Here is a 23,081-nt window from a genome sequence, read left to right on the forward strand (position 1 = left end):
GCCATAAACAGTTAGGAGGGTTATTTGAAAATACCTGCTTAATTTTAAAACCATTTTACCCACAGGTTCTACTTCTGGTAATCTTCCCTACAAAAATACTTATTCCAAGAAATAAGGCTGAAAATTCCCCCAATTTGATACAGAAGCTTACAGATTCAAGAAGCGAACCAAACCCCAAAAAGGATAAACCCAAAGAAATTCAAACAAAGACACGTCATAATCAAACTTCTGAAAGATACAGACAAAGAAAAAAATCCTTGAAACCAGCAAGACAGAAATGACACCTTTCTAATAGGGGTGATTTTTTAAAAAATGACAATGGATTTCTCATCAGTAACCATGCATGCCAGAAAGAGGTGACACAAAATTTTCCAAGTCCTAAAAGAAAAGAACTTTCATCTCAGAATTCTACATCCAAGGAAAATATCCTTCAGGCGTAATGGGGAAATCAAGTCATTCTTGGATGCCCACTTTAAAAGAATAGAAAGATCACAAAGCAAAAAAAATAGATATTAATAGGAGGAATCTTGTAACATCAGGAAGGAACAACAGTGGAAAGAGCAAAAATATAGGTAGATACAATAGACTCCTTCTGATACTGTTTTCTGAATTATGTTTGACAGTATTAGCAAAAATTATAGCACTGTCTGATGTGTTTCTCAATGTATGTAGAGGAAATGTTTAAAACAATCATATAGATGGGGAAGGGGAAGGTAGGAAAGGTTTCTACCCCTCCATCAAACTGGCAAAATATTAACTCCAACAGACTGCAATAAGTTGTGTATATATAATGTAATACCTCAAACATGCACTAATAAAGCTATACAAAGAGATACACTCAGAAACACTATCGATGCATCAAAATGGAATTCAAACAAATCTTCAAGCAACTGACTGGAAGGCAGGAAAAAGAAAACGTAAATGTTTTAATCAGGGAATAATCAGAAAACAAAAAGTAAAATGGTGACCTTAAGCCCCAACAGATCAAAAATCACATTAAATATAAATAGTTTAAGTAGAAGAATTAAAAGACAGAGATTGGCAGAGTGGATTTAGAAAACATGATCCAACAATATGCTGTGAACGAGAAACCCACTTCAAATATAATGATATAAGGAAGCTGAAAATTAAAAAGTGGAAAAAGTTATACCATACATACATTAATTTTTTAAAAACCAGGAATATTAATATCAGACAAAGTAAACTTCAGAGTAAAGTCAATTACCAAGGACAGAGAGGAATATTACATAATGATAAAAGTGTCGATCCCCCAAGAAGACACAGCAATCCTAAATGTGTATGCACTAACCAAAAGGGCTGGAAAATACATGAAACAAAATCTGATAGAACTAAAAGGAGAGATAGACAAATCCATCACTCATAGTTGGGGACTTTAATATTTCATCTCAATAACTGATAGAACAACTAGATAAAAAATTGGCAAGGACATAGAAGAACTCAACAAAACCATGAACAAACAGAATCTAATGGACATTTCTAGAGCACCCCACCCCATAACAGCAGAATACACATACCTTTCAAGCTCCTATGGAACATTTTCCAAGATAGACCATACCCTCAATCATAAAACAAACCAGCAAATATAGAAGAACCGAAATCGTAACTGAGTGTGTTCTCTGACCACAATGGAATCAATAACAAAAACAGGAAAATACCCAAACACTTGGAAACTGAACAATATTGCACTAACTGCTTACATTAGAAAAGAGGAAAAGTCTGAAAATCAATAATCTAAACTTCACCTCAAGACTAGAAAAAGAAGAGCAAAATAAATCCAAGGCAAACATAAGGTAGGAAATAATCAAGATAAAAACATAAATTGATGAAATTGAAAACAGAAAAACCAATAGTGAAAATCAATGAAACAAAAAGCTGTACTTTGAAAACATCAATAAAATTGACAAACATCTAGCTAGCAAGACTAAGAAAGAAAAAAGACAAAAATTAGCAATATCGGAAATGAAGCAAAGGATATCACTACAGACCCTAATGACATCAAAAGAATACTAAGGGAATACTATGAGCTCTATACATATAAATTTGACAATTTAATTGAATGGACAAATTCCTTGGAAATCACAAACTACCACAATAACCCAATATTTAATACCTAATTGGAATAGTTCCATTCTTCTAAAGAAATTCAATTTGTAATTTTAAAATTCTTAAAAAGAATAGAAGTCTAGGCCCAGATAATTTCACTGGGCCTAGAGAATTAAACCAAATGTTTAAAGCATAATTATCATCAATTCTACACCATCTCTTCCAGAAAATAGAAGAGGCGGGAACACTTCCCAACTCATTTGAGAACACTTTTACCATGATACCAAAACCACAGAAAGACAGTACAAAAAAAGAAAACTATAGACCAATATCCCTCATGGAAATAGATGCAAAATATTTCGCAAGATATTAGCAAGCAGAATTTAGCAATATATCAAAAATAGTATATACCATGACCATGTGGGGTTTACTCTAGGGATGCAAGGCTGGTTCAAAAAAAATCAATCCATGTAATCTACCATATTAATAGTCTAAGGAATACAGAGAGAGAGAGAGAGAGAGAGAGAGAGAGAGAGAGAGAGAGAGAGAGAGAGAGAGAGAGAGAAAGCTATTAGTGCTAATAAACAAGCTCAGGGGTGCAGAACACAAGATCAATCAATATACAAAACTCAGTTGCATTTCCATACACTTTCAAGGAACAATGTGAAAATAAAAGACAATTTTACTTACAATAGCATCAAAAAGAATACTTAGAAAATAAATTTAACAAAAGAAGTATAAGATTTGCACTCTGAAAACCACAAAACATCACTGAGAGAAGTTAAAGACCTAAACAAATGTAAAGACATCCTATGTTCATCGACTGAAATACTTAATATTGTTAAGACGGCAATCCTCCTCAAATTGATCTACAGAATCAACGTAATCCCCGTCAAAGTCTGTGTAGAAAACAGTTAAGATAGCAGGCGTGAGAATGCTATAATTTGAAAATCCTGCTGGCAAAGTTGGCCCTTGCCCAGGATTTGGGAACTTGGATTTGGGTAGCGTTCCCACCACTCTAACTGATGAGAGTAGCTTAGAGTACCTTAACTGTTTGTGCAAACAATATGGTTTATGGGGAACAACAACTTTCCTCCTGGGACTCTGGAGTTTTGTAAGTGCTAGGCAGAGGACCAGCCTCCAATAAAAGCCCTTAACACTGAGTCTCTAATGAGCTTCCCTCATAAATAGCATTTCACATATGTTATCACCACTCTTTACTGGAAAAAGATATGCCAAGTGAAAGAAATCAGTCACAAAAGACTACATACTGTATGATTCCATTTATATTAAATGTCCAGAATAGGCAAATCTACAGAGACATAAAGTGGATTAGTGGTTGCCTAAGTCTGGGGAGGTATAGGGCTGAGGGAGCTGGGGTGTGATGTAGCTAAAGGGTATGAGGTTTCTTCTTCTGGTGATGAAAATGTTCTAAAATTAATTATGGTGATGGTTGCACAACTCTGTGAATATACTAAAAATCATTGAATTGTGCACTTTACATGAGTGAACTAGACGGTATTTGAATTATATTTCAATAAAGCTGTTATAAAAAATAACAGTGGCTACTAAAATACATTGGTTCTTTAAAAAAATTCTGTTGAAGAGTGGCAAGGAACGATTCAGTGGAACCAGTTAGGAAGTTATTGCAATAAGCCAGGCAGTTTGGAAAAGGGGGTCCAGTGTTCTCAGCCATAGCCAAGCACTTCTATATGGTTCTGGGCATAGCGATTCTTAAACAACCATTACCACTAATTTTCTTTCTTGTTTAAAAATTGAGATATAATCGACATATAACATTATATTAGTTTCTGATGTACACACTCTCAATTATATAAATATCCTTAAGCACTTAGTAATATATATAAACCTAGTGCTATCCTTTGCAGGGTAAATGAAAATAAGGAAAACACAGTCATTCTCCTCAAGCATTTCTGGACTTGGAAAAATAAAACTCATCATGAAACAACTACAACACAAGGCAGAATTAAGTGCCAAAAAAGTGAATACACAACTGCTAAGGATTTCAAAGGACACATGTTGTTCAGCATGCTATTACTGCCAACATAATTACTGTGATTACAATCACCCCGTTATCACCAAGAGTCATTACTGAGTGTCTAAGTACATGAGCCGCTGTTACGGTCTATACAGAGAGTTGGACAATCACTTCTCCCTTTGAACCTGTATACATCTTTATAATGGGGCTATTAAGGAAAGATTATTATATTACTAAGTATAATATTATATCATCTACGTTATAAATATTATATTAAATATTAAGTCAATAAGTCTTACACACGAAAATGCAGTTTGTGGGATGGGAAGTGATTCTATCAGGGCGGAATCAACGATTTCCCTTTTAATCTGAGGAATGCCTTCGCAAAATGGGCTTTTGTATGGGGTAATCTTGTACTGTGTGGGAATACGTCGTCCAAGTAGCGGCGCCCCCTAGTGGCCACATGAACTCATTACCCCCACTTACCATCTTGCTTTGAGAGCAATAGGCACAGAAGGCCTAAGTCTGACATCCCCACGGGGCAACTACATGACAAAGTTGAAGACTCGGCCAGTCTTCATCCCATTTTAATGTCCCTGAAGCCAGGGGGATCCTTAAGGGTGTGTGTTGGGGGGAGGATGCCTACAAGTTCTGTGAGGGAACCTGAAGGGGTTCGTGCTTCCAGGATCCCTTCCTCTCCTTCATGGTCTTTTTTTTTTTTTTTTTTTTTTTAAACCGAAACATTCATTCACATATAAAGATACTATTAGGAGGGAAAGAGAAAACCTTTACCACCAATACCATATTTAAGTACTTTTTCTCAGATGTTGGAGACAAGTTTGTTGGTTTGACAGGAAAGAAAAAATTTGACTTAACAACTTAGTTCCCTCAGCCACATCTCCAGCCCTGACATAGAATAGATTTACATATTTATATATGTAAGGCGACAGGCTCTTTCAATACCTAGAAAAAGAAATTACACCTTTAACAAGCCATACAAGGATTGGAACTAAAGGTACGCATGGGAAAGGCGCTCCCCACCAATCAGAAACCGAAACGAGACAAATCAAAACAAAACAAAACGAAAAAAAAACGGATGAGGGACAGAGGGACGGGGGACTAACCGCCTCAGAAGAGCCGCCTCCGAACAGCCGCCTCAGAACAGAGCCTCCTCGAGATAATCGCCTCCAGAAAAAGCCGCTTCTCGGCAAATGGATCTCCGTGGAGACTGACCGACCCTACCATTCTCACCAGCAGGGGGAGATAACCGACCAACACTTCTCAGTCAGACTTGAAACCAGCAGATGGGGCCAAAAGATCAGACTAGGGACCCTTTATACTGCCACCACCAGCCCCTCAGGGACTTTCTCTTTTGCCTTTTGGACATTAGAAGAAAGAAAAGGCGTGCTAATCTCTGCACACATACACATACACCCACCTCCGCGATGATGGAAGTGGCTAGTGCCGAATCTGCTAAACCACCAGTTAAATGGCTCCTCTGAGCACCAGCTAGCTACCCATTAATAAAATCAGGGTTAAAATAGTACCCGTTCCATAGGGTTGTGTGAGAATTAAATCATGTTTGAAAACACGATAACAGGCAAATTTTCAGACCTGTGGACAATCTGGGATGGTGCCCAACTATTGGTTTTGATGAACCCCCGGATGACTCTAAGGCACACTAAAGTGTAAGAATGATTGCTCTAAGAAGAAGGCCGCCCACTCAAAAATAGCTAAGCAAGTTTTTTGTCATTACGACAGATTCCAAGACTCCGTGGCTTTTGAATTATGTTTTCTGCCTGAAATTCTAAAACCATTTGTTTCTTGAGCCCAGCTGTGTGCCCCGTAACACTGTGGATACAATGAGCGAGAACCTGCCCTCGAGGCTTCAGTGTAGGAGACCCAGGAGTAGGAAAAGTTAACTAATTCTACAAGGCCAGATCTACAGTTGTAAACTTCAGATAAATTATACAGACAATAAGCAAATGTTCTAGGAAATCAGCGGAGGGAAATTTCACAATTATAAGAGAGAAGAACCTGACCAGAAATGGCCATTGACAAGTCAACCCTCTACCCCTCCCCGCCAAAAATAGCTCTAAGTCATTTTCTACAGTAAGGCGATAGAACAGACCTTACTTGCCTAATTAAGTCCCTACCTGAAAGGAAACCCTCAACATATCTAAGAGTCTGCTTTCCTTTAGCAGCTGCCCTCTGAAGAAAAAATAATGAGAATGTTTATGACTTTTGCAAGTCCTTTATTTTCTCCCTCCACTTCTTCAATCACTCATAGGAAAGGACAGATAGGTATGCACAGCACAGACATAATGAGGCTGGTTACTTAGTGTGTTGCTGGGTAGACAGGGCTTCCCTGCTGGAATAAACAAAAAGGCAGCCATGCCCTAAAACTCCAGGTCCTGGAATGTCTCCTTCACTCCAGGACAGAGACATGACAATATACCTTGAGGTTAATAAATAATCTCGAATACTTCCACGCCCAAAAAAGGAGCAGATATGATAGATAGGACGGGGTTAGTCTGTTAATCCCTTCAGGATGAGCAAACAGGACAAACCTAATAGATGATTTTCATTAGAAGGCTCCAGCCCCCTTCCCCAAGCAGGCTGGGTAAGGTATAAAAGTAAAAGGCTTTGCCTTAGCTATTGGGCTTCCCAGTTTAGGGTACCCACTCCCGCTTGGGAGCTGCAACCACTTCTCCTGTTTCTAATAAACTATCTTCCTCTACAACCTTTTGCCTCTCCCTGGTCCGTGTGTCCGTTCTTCGGCTTCACGAGACAGGATCCCGGCCACACCCAGAAACTGCTAGCGGATCCAACATCGGTTACGTGATTTGGGGCCTCACAGGAAAATATTCCTCCTTCCGAAGTGCTCATCGCTTGCTTTTGGTTATCAGTACGTATGTCACCTGAATAATTTGCTAGGTTTTATATTTTCTCAATCAGGTCCTTGGTTCCTCAAAAATTAAACCTAAAAACTGAATTTGGCTAATAGTTAAGTCACCTTTTGTATTGTTGAACTGCTAGAGTTGATGTGCCTTCCTCGATATCAGCTATGGGCCAATATAAGGAAGCTTAGCCTAATATTTCCCCCTAACTGGCAGGGAATTCTAACGGTTCCGGCCCACTGTTACATCCCTGATTAACAGGCTCAGATCCTAGAGAAGGCCAGGAATTTGTTTAAACGTCTTTAACAGCCAAGACAGAAAAACAAGGAATAGAGGAACAGAGAGACCACTGGATGAGACCAGAGATAGGCCAGACTTCTGGCCACAGTTAGAGACAACCCAAGGCTGAAGCCACCTAAGGGCACTCCAGAAGCCCCAGAGAGACAGCGCCAAGATAAAAGGCGCCTACTCTGGATATACAAGCCCAGATCACTGGATTCCTAATTCTCCAAAGCAGCCGTGCCCCCTACACAGACAGAAGGGCACTACAGGAGAGAGTACCCCTTGTTCTGAAGGGAGCAAGGACCGACTCCCTCCACCAAAATGGGCGTCATCACTGTTGGGCCTGAAGTTCCCAGCGGCTCCCAAGCTATTCTCATCACAGGGGGTAAAACACAGCAGGTGACCCTGACGTGACAGGTAAGCGTATTAATTTCCTAGTTGATATAGAAGGCATTCATTCTGTCTCAAGCCCTCACTCTGGATCTGTATCGTCTAAAAACTGCTTCGGTTGTAAAGATAAAGACAGCCCCCAGATTTGGACTCATTTTATTTAGCATGTTTCTTATCATTGGTCTATATAACTAAAGAAAATCAAAATGAACAAATTAAAGTTAAAAATACTCTAGAACTATTTAAGTGAGGAACTAGACCTCATAGCATGCGGCTGGCCAGCTTGCTTCCAGGCCATAGCTACAGCTGCCCCCCTGTTCCCAAAGCCACCAAGCTCACCATGAGGCAAGATTTAACCGTTTTTGCCCCACACCACATTCAAGGGCCTTTAGATGCTAATAAGAGTCACAGGCTCACTGATAGCCGCCTCCTTGGGCATCAGGCCCTCTCATAAAAGGCCTGTAACCCAAATACGGACCCGCACCACCCTTAATCCTGCCACCTTCCTCCCAGAGATGGAGGAAGGATTAACTGCCAATAAATTGTAATACAGACCTATGCTGCCGCCAGAACATTTCTACGACAAACACCCCTAGACAACCCAGATTGGCGCTCCTCACTGATGACAGTTCTTTGATACAAAATAACATACCGAAGACTAAATAGTCAAATAGCTCACTCAATGACAAAATCCCCAAACGCCATCTCACAGGCTATCCAAGCTATGAGACAAGAGTTAGGCTAGGTCAGAGAAACAGGTCTCAAACAGAGCTGGCATGGATGATCTACTTTTCAAACACAATCAAGGGTGTAAAAAGTTTAAAGGGTTATGCTGTTTCAATCTGTCTGATAATTCACAGTTAATTAAAGAATAACTTCAACAAATTCATGACCCATTTTCCAATATTAAACTAAACACAAGATTCTTCAGCTTAGATATTTTCTTCCTAGCTTCCCAGTTTAACAGGACTTAAAGAAAATTTTCTCGTTTCTCTTTCATTCATTATTATAGATATGACCTCATGCTGCTGCCTACAATGCATCTCAGCTTACAGACTACCCACTGGCCTACAAGACAACATCCTCACCTGGACTTGTTCATCTACCGGGGACCCTTGGATAGGCCTCTGGACAAGCCCTAACTGCCGGTCTCTCTGCCATGCCCCCGGTCAGCCTGAAGCAGCCATCGCGGGCGTCGCCCCTATCCCCTAGCAGCAGTTAGGGTTTCCTCTTCAGAGGGGGTTTGAGACAGGTTAGCTGGCGTGTCCTGTCGCTAGGTAGACAGGGAGGTCCCTGGTGGAATAAACAAAGCAGCCATATTCTGACCCTCCAGGTTTTGACATCACTCCTTTGTTCCATGACAAAATTCAACAACACCTTGAGATTAATCGTAAAAGTCCTTTTGGCCTGACAAACGGAGCCGATCTGACAGATAAGTGTGGGTTATTTTGCTAATTCCTTCAGGATGGGCAAGCAGAGCAAACATGGTAGACGAATTTCATTAGAAGGAGCCAGATCCCTTCTTCAACAGCTCCCCTTCCCCAAACAGGCAAGGGAAGGTATAAAAGTAAGAGCTTTTGCCTCAGTCATGGGGCACCCCTATTCGGGACTCCCTCCTGCTCGGCAGCTCTGAAAGTTTCCTTTCAGTAAACCATCCTCTTTGTAAAACTCTTTGCCTCTCCTGGATCCGTGTTTCCATTCTGTGGTCTCATGAGGCACAGTCCCGGCACTCACTCACATACAAGTGCCCTACATCAGTTGGGGACTCACAGGGACATATGCCTCCTTTATGTCTTTGTCATTTAGGGGATTTGGTAAGACATTTCCCAGGCCCAGATCACAGTTTCACCCTTCTGGGCTAGGAGAGATAGAGGTGTTTTTGGTTTGTTTTTTGTTTTTTAATCGTAGGGATATACACTCTTATGCTTGCAGAATAAGTAAACATTTTCTTTCTCTGCTTCTTATTCCACAGACATGAGCCAAACACAGGACCTCCAGCTTCATCATCAAAAGTTCCCCTTGACAACAGTGTGGTAAAGGAAAAACAGGTCCTGTACTATGGATTTTAGCTCATCACCATTGACAGTCTCCCTTCTTGAACAAAATTAATTTTTAATAAAAATGTAAATATTTAAGGTATATGACTTGATGATTGGGTATAGTCAGGCTCTGCTGAGCCTTCTTCTCAACTAGGCCTCAACCCTGGCCTATGAAAACTTCAACTTTCAGCACCAAGAATTTCATCCAATCCCTATATTAAGAGACTTGAATAAACACTAGAACAGTTTCTATCGGCTCAAGACCATGTCCCCGGGATGATGACCCCCAGCCTCCTTAAAATAGCTGCCTGAGAAGGTTCAACACTGCCAAAACAATTTACTGTTTGTTCCAGCCAAAACCTGACTAGAGGTCCCTGACCTCCTTTTTCATAGAGCATTTACTTTAGAAAACTCGTGATTGTAAATCCTTTCTCTGTCCTTTTGAGATGTATCTTCTATAACCCAGGAATGTCTGTTGCAATGACCTGGGAGCCAGCGCTTTGCAATGTAATCATCAACATAGGGCCTCTGTCTCCCAGTGTCTATGGAAGGGAGGAGCCTAACCATGATAATTACCAGTTAGCAAACACAGAAGTCCTGGTCACATTGATCAACCTCCCCCAGCCCCGCAAATTTCCCTCAGTGCTTTTCCTTCAGCACACCCCAGCATTTACAAAGCCTCCTGCCTTTCATTTCAGTGGAGTTAAGCTCTATCCATCTGACATCTCTCCCTCCTACTGCAGTAGCCTGAATAAAATCTATCTCACCGCCTTTGACAAATGTCTGGCTGTTTCTCTTGGATGCCGTAAACAAGATCAAAACTGTACAGCAAGGTTCAGACATGCAGTCTCCAGGGTAACATAAAAAGGAAAAAAAGAAATGGAGGTAGAACAAAGAATATGAAACTCTGTTATTTAGGGGAGTCACCTTAACAGATTTTGAATTCAGATGCATTTATTCGCACACGAGGTTAAAGTGGAAGCATGTGGAGGAAGGACCAGGAAGGAGAAGACAAAATAAGACTTGGACACACTGAGAGCCATTTGATTGTGAGCTAGTGTTTTCAAACTGAGGGTAAACGGAAGGCAACTCAAAGTGTAATGGCTAATCTTCAATGGAATACTGTAGCCAGCAATGCAGCACTGGCGATAAAGGAAAATAGTAAGGAGGGGCTCAAGTCCTTTTATGCTTTGAGGAGTCTCTGAAAGGCTGACCCTGATCCTTGTTTTAGAGCTTGCTGGACCACTTAGAAACCCAGAATCCTGTTGCCCAGAATCCTGCTGTCACTGCTGCCTATGGAAACAGCAATGTCACAAAGGAAAAATTTCGGGTACCATTACGCAGCCATAAAGAAGAAAGAAATCTTACCATTTGCAACAACATGGATGGACCTAGAGAACATTATGTTAAGTGAAATAAGTCAGACAGAGAAAGACAAATACCATATGATCTCACTTACATGCACAATCCAAAGAAAAGAATAAGTGAATGAACTAATCAGAAACAGTTTTGGAGACATAGAGGAAAAACTGAGGGTTGCTAGATTTGAGGGGGGGGGGGTGGGGATAACGAGGAAGGTGAGGGGATTAGAAAACAGTTGGTAACCACAAGATGGCCACAGGGTTTTGAAAATTAATTTTGGGAATGTAATCAATAATGTTGTAAAGATTTGGTAGGATATCCGATGGACAGTAGTCTCATTAGGGAGACCACTTCAGGGAAGATGTGGATGCCTGATCATGGCACTGTACACCTGAAGCTGAACAATAAATTAATACTGTTGTGTTCGCAAAGGCTGGTGGCAATTCCGTATGTGAAAAATACAGACCTCTACCAGACTGGTAACTAATATGATTAGATAGTTTTGGAAGTTTCAAGGGGTTGTTAGCTGGACAAAATGTGAAAGAAATATGTGTACCCTACTAAAAAGAATAGAAAAAAGGTTGTTACACAGCAGACAGCCTGATGTGCTTTTGATGTGAGGGGTTACTGAGTTTGCCAGCCTGCCACACCTTTGCTGCGGTTGCTATAGTTTCGGGGATTGTGACCCAACTAACTCTGATGTCATACCCCAGGGTCATAAGCAGCAGGGAAAAGCCTTGGCCCCTCAGTCTCTGCCCAGCTGCTGACGGGGGTGGAAGCCAGCTGCGGGTGCCCAAGAACTTGGCACTGCCCAAATCCATCTAAAGGGGCACATCTCCCTTCTTGGTGGCACATTTTCAGCCAAAAGTCAACTCTAACTTCGTGATTAAGGTAATGATTTTATCAATTTCTTTTTTTTTTTTTACTGTTCTTTGAGGGCTATTTATTCACTCTACTGGTATTGACTTTAGTGTTTTCCAGTGGTCCTATGTGATAATGGTTACAGCTATTTGCTTAATTTCACTTCGTTTAATATAACGAGAAAGACTGGTTGAACTGGGGTTAGCCAAAATTCAGCAAAAGGGGGTGAGGTGAGCTCAATTCTTTGAAGGTACCCGAGAGCGGGTAAAGAAAGTGGAGCTAGGTAAGATTTAGTTAATGGGGTTGGGTGGAAGTAAATCACCGCATTTCATTTCGACAGTCTCTAGACCTCCTTTTAAATTTGCTTCTCAGCATGCCATTTTTCCTGATTGGTATTCTCCCAAGTCAATACGATAGTCCCATGGTCCCACACTTGGTGTGGGGAGTCTAAATTAAAGGAAACTACAGACGATGCTAAAAGATAATGATCCTGATCATCAAGTTCGAGCTTTTCAGAGCGTCCTTTCCTCATTGCTCACCCCACCTAGTCTACACCTGTGTGAAACACACAGATGGCTTTCAGGAAGCCCTCCAGAGATTCTTACCCCAACAGAGCCAGTTTCTAAAAACCATAGAAACCAGCTATTCAGATTACTTTCTCTTTCCAGATGTCTGAAAATATTGACTGGTTACACAGCCACACAGACGTGTGCAAGGTGGATCTCTATAGCCCGAAAGAACAGAAAGAACAGGACCGTAAAGTGGTAAGATGCAAAATGACTCCTACTACGGGGTAGAAAGGATTGGCGTATGAATACAGATATCCTGGAACCCGGGATAGACTAATGGAGGGTGATAGTGTCATTTCTCCAAGCAACAAAGATCAATACACTCTGTGAGGGACCAGCATGTTGATGTGTCACTCAGGGACAAATCAAGAGAGGGGCAGGAGGAGGAGTGATGTCAAGTAGCTGGGGAGGGGGACAAGGTGGGCGGAGCCTCAGGGGAGGGAGGAGTGGTGGTTGCCTAGTTACCAGCCTCTATTACCTAACCTCGGACGTCGTAATGACATCACCTACTATCGGTTAGTTGCGCTGAAGTGGGACTCCCCCAGGAGGGCAAAATACTTCCTGTTTCCCAAATTTCCAGAGATTTGCATACAATTCATATGTTTTAAATCACGTTCAAGTACCACTCATATTGTTATTTATTTAATTTGTGTTTCAGCAGTGATTTTCAAATTGTCTTACATTTAAAAATTACCATCACCTTAAACAACATTACTCATAATATCACAGGTTTGATGTTCTAGTATGAATTTTTCGCAGAAAGCAATTTAAAAATGCACCTATTAAACACAGTAATGGTTTTCCAGCTACCAGTTAAAGTTTCTATAGCATCATCAATAGAAAATATACCACATTTGGGGCACACTAGTGTAGCAGAAAGTGCTCTAAACTGGGAGCCAGGGGAATCGAGTTCTAATACAGCTCCACCTTTGAGTTTGTGTCAGTTGGGCAAGTCACCTCTCTTCTCAGTTTTCTCAATAAATGCGGATATTGTATTCTGGGTCTCTCTGACAGGTAGGTATTGTCATCCAGGAAACACAGTAATGCTAAGATTCTGTCTGCCTAATAAGACTTATTGCGTACTCACTGTGTCCAGGTACTATACTAAAAGCTTTACACGCACTATCTCAATGAATCCTCACAAGAACCCTATACGGTAGGTGCTATTCTCATCTCCCAGAAAGATCTCATCTCCCTACAGTCTTTTCTCTAGAATTTTCTAAATTTTATCCTCCTAATTTGATGCAGATATGTTTTATTGATGTGTCCACCCTGAATGTGGAAGGGAAAGATTCCGAGGTATGTATTTTCTGCTCCCCTCAGAGTTGGAATGGGTGGGAAACTGCTGAGAGGGTTATCAGTGACAGCATAAAGAAAGGGAAAGGCTGTGGCAGAGGGGGGAAAGGTGGAGGGGACTCCGGTGGATCGCTATTATTCTTGTGAGGCCAGGATCCCTGGTTGAGAATTTACTGGCATTCTTGAGACCAAATCTCATTTTAGAAGCCACTTAAGTTGCTGGTAGGCCTGAAAGGATTAAAGCATGGAAGATAGCCTGTCAGAACAGTGAAAAAAACTGACCAAAAGGTCAAAGACTAATGGAATATGATTCCTAAACGGATGGCTTTGTGACTACCTCCTGGAGGGAAGAATGTAGTAATTTGTGCAGAGGAAAATATCTCGTTCTTTAAAGACTGGCTAGCATTACAAGCCTACTTCTCCAAAAGGAAAAGAGATAATAAGAGACATGACATTCATGCTTTGAAGCGGTAGCAGGGTGAGGGGCCAGCTTGGTGAAGTTTCAAAAAGCAACTATTCATAAGCCTCTCATCTCTCAATCCATAGGATGCTGGTGGTTCTGGTTCAGGAGGTAACGTCATCCTGGAGAAGCTGAAAGAAAAAGAAATTATTTTGATCAAGGATACCGAGAAGCAAGACCGCTCTAAGGTATGCTTAGCCTCTGAGTCAGCCTTTTCTAATTCCCAGAGCCCTGTGATGATTCTGAGGACTCTGTTTCAGAGACAGTAAGAGTACTATTGTCAGACAGGCCAATAAATTTGCATAGTATGACATTGTAGAGAACACAGGCTGAAGTTCAGAGTCAAGGTAAGCTCAACACCCAGGTACCTAACACTAATCACAGGAGCTCAGAATGCCCTTTCCTGATTTCAGGTACGTATTCCAAAGAGTATCTTTCTATCTTTATCCTAACAAAGACATGGACTTATAAGCAAGACCCTTTGCGGTGTTTTTTGTTGCCTTGTAATGGACTTGTGTGCTCCGTATTGCCCAGCGTCCAATAAGAAAGAACAAGGATATGGAGCAGAGAGAATCCACCATAACCAAGAACGGCAGTTGCCCGGTCCCCACCCTGTTGTCTAAGAGATTACCCAGGCTGTTCTGTAGCATAAAGTTACAAGCAATTAGACTTGCACACCACTGTCACATACAGAATCCTTTTGTTTTTATGTAAATATTCTAAATTATATTTGCTAAGCTCCTGATTTGGGGCGGGCATTAGAGCATATGACAAGTCACTTTCACAGTCCGATAAGCCTGGAGTGGCTTGTGTTGGAACAGGATATTTGGCTTTAGCCCAAAGGAGTCAAATATTTCTTGTTCTGTGTCCCTATGCTCATGCTATAACCAGAAACAACCTTTGTGGCCCCAGACGTCTTTGGAGTGATGAGAGTGGCCCCAATGGAAGCAAAAACCAATTCTGAAATATTCTTCAAAGATTTTTGGGTTCACATGGGAGGGGTGTGGTAGTGCAGGGGTCAACTCCATTTTGGAGTCTTAAGAAAGGGATAAATTACACCTGATGTTTATTTTTAAAAGAGTAACCCATATTTCCTACACACAAGGCAGATCTCCTTGATTCTAACTTAAACCCATTTGCACAAAGTTGACTTTATCATGACCTCACATTTCCAGGAGTTCAGTGGAAAGACAGGAGATGAAGCAACGGAAAGGATAAAGAGGGCAATGGTACTTAGCACTTAGTAGATTTGTACAATACATATACACATACTCAGACATGGTCTTATATACAGTATCTACACATACATTTACACAAAATGACACCCACATCAATATGTGCATTTCTATACAGTAACAAAAAATGATTTATACAATGACACACACATGCCTGGCTACATGTGATACGGGCAAATACACACAAACATATAAATATATATAATCATAAAGAACTACTTGCACACATATACAAAGGTATACAGAACCGATGCACTGACATGCCTGCATGTGACACGTAAACATCCATGTACACATCCATGCACACCATGCATAAACATGCACACATGTTATCACACACAAGCGTTGATAAAACAGTGACTGTAGAGATTTGGGTATAGACGTACACACTTATAAATCTACCTCGTCTGCTGCACACACATACAAACTTAAACAAAGTGATACATATTCACTAACACACGTTTGTATGCATCGATACACACATTGACACAGATACAATGACATCCCCACTCGTGTATTCACTCACATACGCAAATACTCAGAATATGTACAACACTGGCACGCATTCTCAAGCAGTGACATAGCACATAAATATAACAAACTGATACCCAGTTTATTAACATACACAGTCATTATACGATCATCTATTAACACATATTCCTATCTTAATGTACATTTATTAATATATTATACATTAATATATTAATGAGTATGTATGTTACTACGTGAAATAGTGCTTTACCATATATAAATACATTTATAGCTGCATGATAGACGCTATTGGATTTACATAGTAAACATATATACACATCACTCAAATTGACACTTGCTTATTTACATATTCAGAAACAGACTGACATACACACTCATATTTTTACATTCACACACATGTACAAAATATACACACTAACATGCACATGTTGGTCTACACAGAGGACATATACAACCATTATTGATGTTAAAACACTATTACACATAGTCAGTCACATATGTGCACTGACATACACATATGCACAGACACACACTGGCACATTTTCACACATTAACAATACAGGCTGACATTCTCACATCTACTGAGATGTTCACACTCATGAATTGTTATACTGTTATACACACACATACATAACAAACACATCCATATACTTTGGACATATATGGAGATAAGCACACATACGTAAATGAAATTGACAATAATATTGATAACACTTGCATGTAGTTAAGTGTACAATTGGATATACTCCGAGCTTTTGTGGCTACCACTTGTGCTTGAATGTGTATTAATGGATATAATTGTGTGTTACGTTTCCATGTAAATTCTAAAGGCCAAATCCTTAATCTATGCAGTTGAGAAAGCTATATCTTCTAAATAAAATAAGGAAAAGAACTCTTAGTTGTTCTTCTTTTTTCAGATGGAGGGATCTGCATGCCTTTTCAAACAAACTCCCTCTGGTCCTCTAAGTGCTCTCAATTGCCTTCTCGATCTCCAGAGGTATGCCCTGGGTTTCCAACATGTACTGAGTCCCACAGCCTCTACCTGTAAATATAAAGTAGGAGAAACAGAGGGCAAACATCACAAATTAGCCTCTGGAGACTGCGGCAGCGTCTATGTCAATCAACTGAACATGGATTACATGGCCAGTGGACCTCAATGCCAACGTCTAGAAACGACAGCAACACAAAACACCAACAATAACCAGAGTCCTTCCACCTCTCTGGCAAAATCTCCTAATACTCAGAGGGCAGAAATCTCCCCTGAGGGAGAACGTTTAATAGATGGCCTTTCCTCCTCTATCAACCAACTATCTTCTTTGGTAATGCAAATGGTCCATAAGGAAGTCAAGAAATTAGAAGATGGAGGCAAATGCTTTCATCATTTAAAGTATCCACCCTCTGCGGACAAAGGGAAAAACAGCCCCCGAAATGCTGTAAGCAAGATGGCTTCTGAAATGGCCCATGATGCTGTGGAAATGACCTCTGCAGAAATGCAGGGCACTGAAGAGGAGTGCCAGGAAGGTGGCTGGAAAACGCTTCTGCATAGTGAATTAATACACAAGAACAAGAGGGCAGACAGACAGATGTGCCAAAGAGGTAACAAAGAATTGCCGGATTCTATCAGCAAAGGACTCATGGTTTATGCAAATCAGGTAGCATCTGACATGATGCTTTCTGTTATGAAGACCTTGAAAGTGCACATTTCTGAAAAACCAATTCCTGCCTGTGTGGTCCTAAAGAAGGTGCTGTTAAAGCACACCAAGGAAATTGTGTCCGATTTGATTGACTCCTGCCTGAGTAATCTACATAATATCACTGGGATCCTGATGACTGACCCTGACTTTGTCTCAGCTGTCAAGAGGAATTTGTTCAACCACGGAACACAAAATGCTGCCGATATCATGGAGGCCATGCTGAAGCGCTTGGTCACTGCTCTACTCGGTGAGAAGAGGGAGAGTAAATCACAGAGTCTGTCATATGCATCTTTGAAAGCGGGGTCCCATGATCCCAAGTGCAAGAACCAAAGTCTCGAATTCTCCACCATGAAAGCTGAGATGAAAGAAGAGGACAAAAACAAAATGAAACCTGATAAATGCAAGTCATTGAGTAATGCTGAAAAAGTTGGTGAACACATCCTCAAGGAGAGCCTGACCACGTGGAACCAAACACAGAGAAACCAAGGCAAGATCGCTGGCAAAGCATGCACCAGTAAGGAAGAGAAGAGAGAAAAGATCAGCCCTTCCACAGACTCGTTGGCAAAGGATTTGATTGCCTCTGCCCTTATGTTGATCCAGTATCACCTGACCCAGCAGACCAAGGACAAAGAAGCATTTGAAGAAGACTATCCCGCTTCTACCATGAACTTCATGACTCAGAGTGCCCAATATGAAAAGAGTGGGTGTGGCCAAAGTGCCAAGGCACTTTCAATGAAACACCTAGAATCTCATGGAGCTCCTGGGCCATCTACCTCGCTAAGGGAGACTCAACAGGCAGATTCTCAGAAGTTAGATATGTCAAACATCGTTCTATCACTGATTCAGAAACTGCTTAATGGGGACTCCTTCAACTGTGATGAGCTATCTGACGGTGAGAACAAACATTCTGAGCCCAGGTCAAAAAAAGCAACTTCCATGTCCAAGAGAGGGGAAGAACAATGCCATGAGAATCAAGAAGTTGACTTTAGCAGTGGGCTGAAGCAAATGAGCCGGCAATTCATCGATCTGCTGGTAGAATCTGTGATGAAGCTCTGCCTTATCATGGCCGAGTATAACAACAATGGGGAAGCCCTTCCCGACTTGGAAGAAGAAGCAGAGTTGGCAAACAACCCCAATTACCAGGCTGCTGGCCCCAGACGCAGTCATGATGGTGCAATGTCACAGAACTGTCAGTACCCTCCTGGGCTGGAAGTCATTGTCAGTAATCAATGCTCAACAAGTAAGTTGCAGAAGCAGCTCCAAGCTGTCCTACAGTGGATTGCAGCCTCCCAATTTAACGTGCCTATGCTCTATTTCATGGGAGATGATGATGGACAACTGGAGAAGGTAAGTAATGACAGGCACAAGAAGAAAGAGGGTTGGAATGGGCAGGGGGAGGGGCAGGGAGGCAGCATTGTACTTAAAGCGGAAGCGTGGTCCAATTGTTTTTCAAGTTTGTTCTTCACCATGTGCCTTATGAATTACTTTCAGTTCATAAAAAGACACTAAAGTGGCAAAACATTAATTAAGTCGTGCTCTGGACACTTTAAGGCCTGCACATTTCAGCCAAGAGAAGGAGAGTAAAATTAGCTCTGTTTTATCATGATCCTTTGGTAAAACTGTTTGGTAAACATTGGAGAGCAATTTTTAAGTCTTATATCTTGATCTTGAAGGGCACTCCAAGGACTGGAGGGAGTATAAAAGGAAAAGTGAGTTCCTCTCCAAACTCACAGGTTCTACAAATGCCCAGAAAGGTTTTTTGTTTGTTTGATTTTTTTGCCCTAGGCACCTATCTTTCCACACCTTAATCCTGGCCCTGTTCCTCAGTCCCATGAAGACTAATATTCATACACACATGAGTTATCTTTGTTTCTCTCCATCTGTCTCTGTCTCTCTGTCTCTCTGTCTCTCTGTCTCTCTGTCTCTCTGTCTCTCTCTCTCTCTCTCTCTCTCTCACACACACACACACACACAAACACACACACACACACACACACACACACACACAGATTCATTTCCTACATTTGATGGGTTCCAGAGAAATAAAATACTGAACCAAATTATTTTCAGTCCAGTACCTGAGCCCAGCTGATCTTCCCTACTTCCAATCTCATACTTTTTGTGGGGAGGTTTGGGAATGGCGACCCCTAACCTTGACCTAGCAATCAGCACAGACTAATTGAAGGACCCAGCACCTGGTGAAAGTATTAAGTGAACACAATTGATTCCAGAGTTTGTTTTTTGAAGCTCAAAAGAAAGTACCTTTGTCATTTTTATCAATGTCATTAGAAGAGAGTCAAGGAAAAACAAATCAGGTTTAACTCTAACCCTAGAACTGTGCATGGAAAGGTGGGTTGGTGGGTAGTTTACTTTAGCCATCTGGAGCTCTTCTCCAAAAGCATAACATGACTCAAATTCTTTCTGCTCTCTCCACAGCTTCCTGAAGTTTCAGCTAAGGCAGCAGAGAAGGGGTACAGTGTAGGAGACCTCCTTCAAGAGGTCATTAAGTTTGCTAAGGAACGACAACTGGATGAAGCTGTGGGCAACGTGCCTAAACAACAATTGCTAGACTGGCTGCTCGCTAACCTGTGACCTAACAACACCTTAACACCTCTCCAGTTACTCCCTCACCCCTAGTAGCATTCCATCCCAGCTGGGCACCCCCTCCAGTAGGCCGTTGAACAACATGCTCAATTTCCCAATATATCTGAACAGTTGGGCTGTGTAAATAAAGGGTGTCTATAAACTGGGAAGCAACATAAAACATCGTCATTGTTTTCTTGATCACGTATATCTAAGGCAAAAGAAGGGAATGGGTCCCATTTCCAGGACCGGTGATACAGTGTTGGACTTGTGTTCGGATGTTTCCAACACTGGGTTATTTTCTGAGCTCCCAAGACACAGCACTATAACCCACGTATGTGTCTCTAAGTAATTTTGTTTGTCCAAATAATTTGAGTTCACAATCTATTTAGAGTTTTGCCATCTGTGGACTCCTTGTGTCTACTGGAATTGCACACATAAGTTTCTCATCCTCCTTCTAATCCCAAGGATTCAGCTTTCTTGGTCTCTGTTCAGAGTTTGCAGATGGGCTAGCTTACACAAAAACAAACTGATGTGAGTATATTACCGATGGATATTGCAACGCCCCCACCAACCTTGCCCCACACACATCCTCACTGTTCACTGCACATGGCTATTAGTATTTACTCTTTAGCATGGCTATTTAGTATTTACCATGCAGAACTACAATAGGATCTGATCCCCCCATACACATGTGACTACAGCTTCCTTATAAGATAATTCCTTCAGTTGATGAGATTTCCTTGACTTCCATAGGTCTGAGAGAAAATTTTCCGAGAAGGACGCTACAGAATGGTAAATTCCTCATAGCCAATCTGTGTGAATCCCAATGTTTCCTTAGCGACTAGCAGAAAGTTTCTACATTTGCTGCATGCTTCTCAGAAGTCAATCACAATGCTAGAATTCATTGCAGATCAGATCAAGACCGTGGTTTCAACTCTCAAAGCCTATTCTGACACAGGTGCAAGTGCTCCTGATACATTCTCAAACTGAAAGCAAGATTCTCTGAGAATGCAACCCAGAGAGGCACTTTTGGGAGGGGTTAAAGGCATGGAGGCAAACGCTGCCTGCTTCCTCACCATGCCTAGACCAGTGAGAGGAAAGGCAGAACTTTAAAACTCCCCAGAGCGGATGAAAACTAATCAAACCTTTTTCCAGTCACACCCCCCAAAGCTTGGGAGTTGAGCAACCACAGATCTTTGTCTTTGACCTTGGAGGAAATCTTTAGTAAACAAACCTCAGGACCAGCGCTGCATTACTGATGACGCAATACTCCCTGAGCACAGCTGGGACCCAGACTAGTTTACTTTCTTGATTAACTTGGCTCTTGACTTGTTTCCTGGTTTTCATTGTGAGGGGGCCTTACGGATTCTTTAGACCATGGAAATAAGGCACAGAAAGTTATATGTGCTGTTAAATGAGGGGGTTGGGGCAAAATTGTCTCCGAGGACCCTCCAATTGTGACATTTGAGGATTCTGAGTTCTGTTCCATAATTTATTAGGGAAACCTACGTGGATGGATGAGGTAAGATCAGGGTGGGAAACTTGATTTTTGCCAGAGCCAACTGACAGATTCCAGCAGAGAAAGAAATGCTTTGGGCCAGAAAGATCTGGAGCAGCTCAATGGTCCTTGGGGTTTATCCCTGGAGGGGGAGACCTGGACTTTCACCTCTCTAAATGGAGATGTATTCCCAGGCATCCTATTAGCAATGTGCCCTTGCTCAATGCCAACAGTTGGAAAGGGACAAAGACTTCTGCTGAGCCGAGACCCCCACGTGTCATAGGAAAGGGACGACCGGAGCAGGAGGAGGAGGAAATCATGATTATCTATCTCCTGTTTCTCTGAACATCAGGCGTTCATTTCAAAAGAAAGTTGAGAGGAGAACTCTATCTGGGAGGTTACTGTAGAGCCAAGACTAGGCTGAGGTGAGGTGAGAGAGGCACTTGCCTCAGGGACAAAAATCTCACGGGGCACCAAAATCTCAGTAATATAAATAAGGTAAGTAATATTTTCATGTGTTATTTTAAAAAATCATTAATAAATAATGCAAAAACATCCATGATGAACAAAACATCAAAAATTGTAATACAGAGAATCAGTAACAGTGCCCCGCCAAACCATAATGGAATTTGAGACAAAAGGAATAATTGGCAAGACTGATTTTATGGCAGTAACACTTTGTGGGCGATTGCCAAGGCAGTATTTAGAGAATGTATTGTCCTGCAAGCCTGTACAGTGAATTAAGTCCCTGCCTAAAGAACTTAAGAAGGGAACAAATGAAACAAGTTTAGGAAAGCGGAAATAAAATTTGGAGCAAGGAATAAAAAAAATAAAAAACGGAGCAAAGTTTCACATAAACCTAAAAAAAAATCAGGGGTAAAGAAAGGGGTATTGCAGTGTTTTCTCTCTTGATTAACATAATAATACATCCTTCCAAACAAAAGCTCCTATTAGATCAATTCTGGTTAAAAACAGGAACCACACAAGTTTGCCCCTGTTTAAATTCTACTTGCAAATAGTTCTAATAATTAAAGAAGAAAAATAAGTAAAAGGTAGAAATAAAAATGCCACATGGGCAAATGATACATTTGTATATTTATGAAAATCAAATCCCTAAATACCAGTGTCATGCAGGGAGTCACAAGGGGTGGCAGGCGGGGCCTCTGGTCCGCTTTCCGCATAAGAAAGCAGGATATGGGAGGCCAAAAAGGAAAACCCAGGGAGCCATAGATAGTGGAGTCATACCACTATAGTCTCACTGGCAGCTGGGTTGGAGACACAGGAAGCAGGAGACACAGAATTCACAATCCACACTCCGCCACACTCCATAACTTGCTAGCTCAGCCACCATCTT

General features: G+C 41.3%; 2 protein-coding genes across 4 annotated transcripts in view; one reads left to right on the forward strand and one right to left on the reverse strand.

Moving 5' to 3' along the window:
* LOC148754595 (uncharacterized) overlaps nt 1–5,316 on the reverse strand; it is a 29,223-nt gene extending 23,907 nt beyond the window's left edge. For 2 of the 3 annotated variants that reach the window (XM_088794836.1, XM_088794833.1), the window contains exon 1: nt 5,188–5,316. The gene's annotated coding sequence lies outside the window, so the exon portion shown is untranslated. Of the gene's footprint in view, nt 1–1,535; nt 1,640–5,187 lie in introns of those variants that run through there. The other variant, XM_088794835.1, reaches the window with a different exon arrangement.
* Nucleotides 5,317–12,565: 7,249 nt separating this feature from the next.
* LOC148754596 (A-kinase anchor protein 4-like) lies at nt 12,566–20,235 on the forward strand. The gene is made up of 5 exons (XM_088795208.1): nt 12,566–12,661; nt 13,715–13,765; nt 14,309–14,410; nt 16,867–18,990; nt 20,080–20,235. Exons 1-5 carry the CDS (start codon nt 12,566–12,568, stop codon nt 20,233–20,235), a joined length of 2,529 nt encoding a protein of 842 aa, XP_088651334.1.
* The last annotated feature ends 2,846 nt before the right edge of the window (nt 20,236–23,081 follow it).

The sequence above is a fragment of the Rhinolophus sinicus genome, chromosome 18 (genome assembly GCF_057876585.1).
Source record: "Rhinolophus sinicus isolate RSI-liver-muscle chromosome 18, RSI-T2T, whole genome shotgun sequence".
Taxonomy (NCBI): domain Eukaryota; kingdom Metazoa; phylum Chordata; class Mammalia; order Chiroptera; family Rhinolophidae; genus Rhinolophus; species Rhinolophus sinicus.

Excerpts from the sequence above, each read along its gene's own strand:
- LOC148754596 (XM_088795208.1), top strand. The coding sequence starts at position 12,566 with ATGTCTGAAAATATTGACTGGTTACACAGCCACACAGACGTGTGCAAG. Across the intron at positions 12,662-13,714 it reads AAGAACAGGACCGTAAAGTG|ATATGTTTTATTGATGTGTC; the intron begins GTAAGATGCAAA and ends AATTTGATGCAG. Across the intron at positions 13,766-14,308 it reads TGGAAGGGAAAGATTCCGAG|GATGCTGGTGGTTCTGGTTC; the intron begins GTATGTATTTTC and ends CTCAATCCATAG.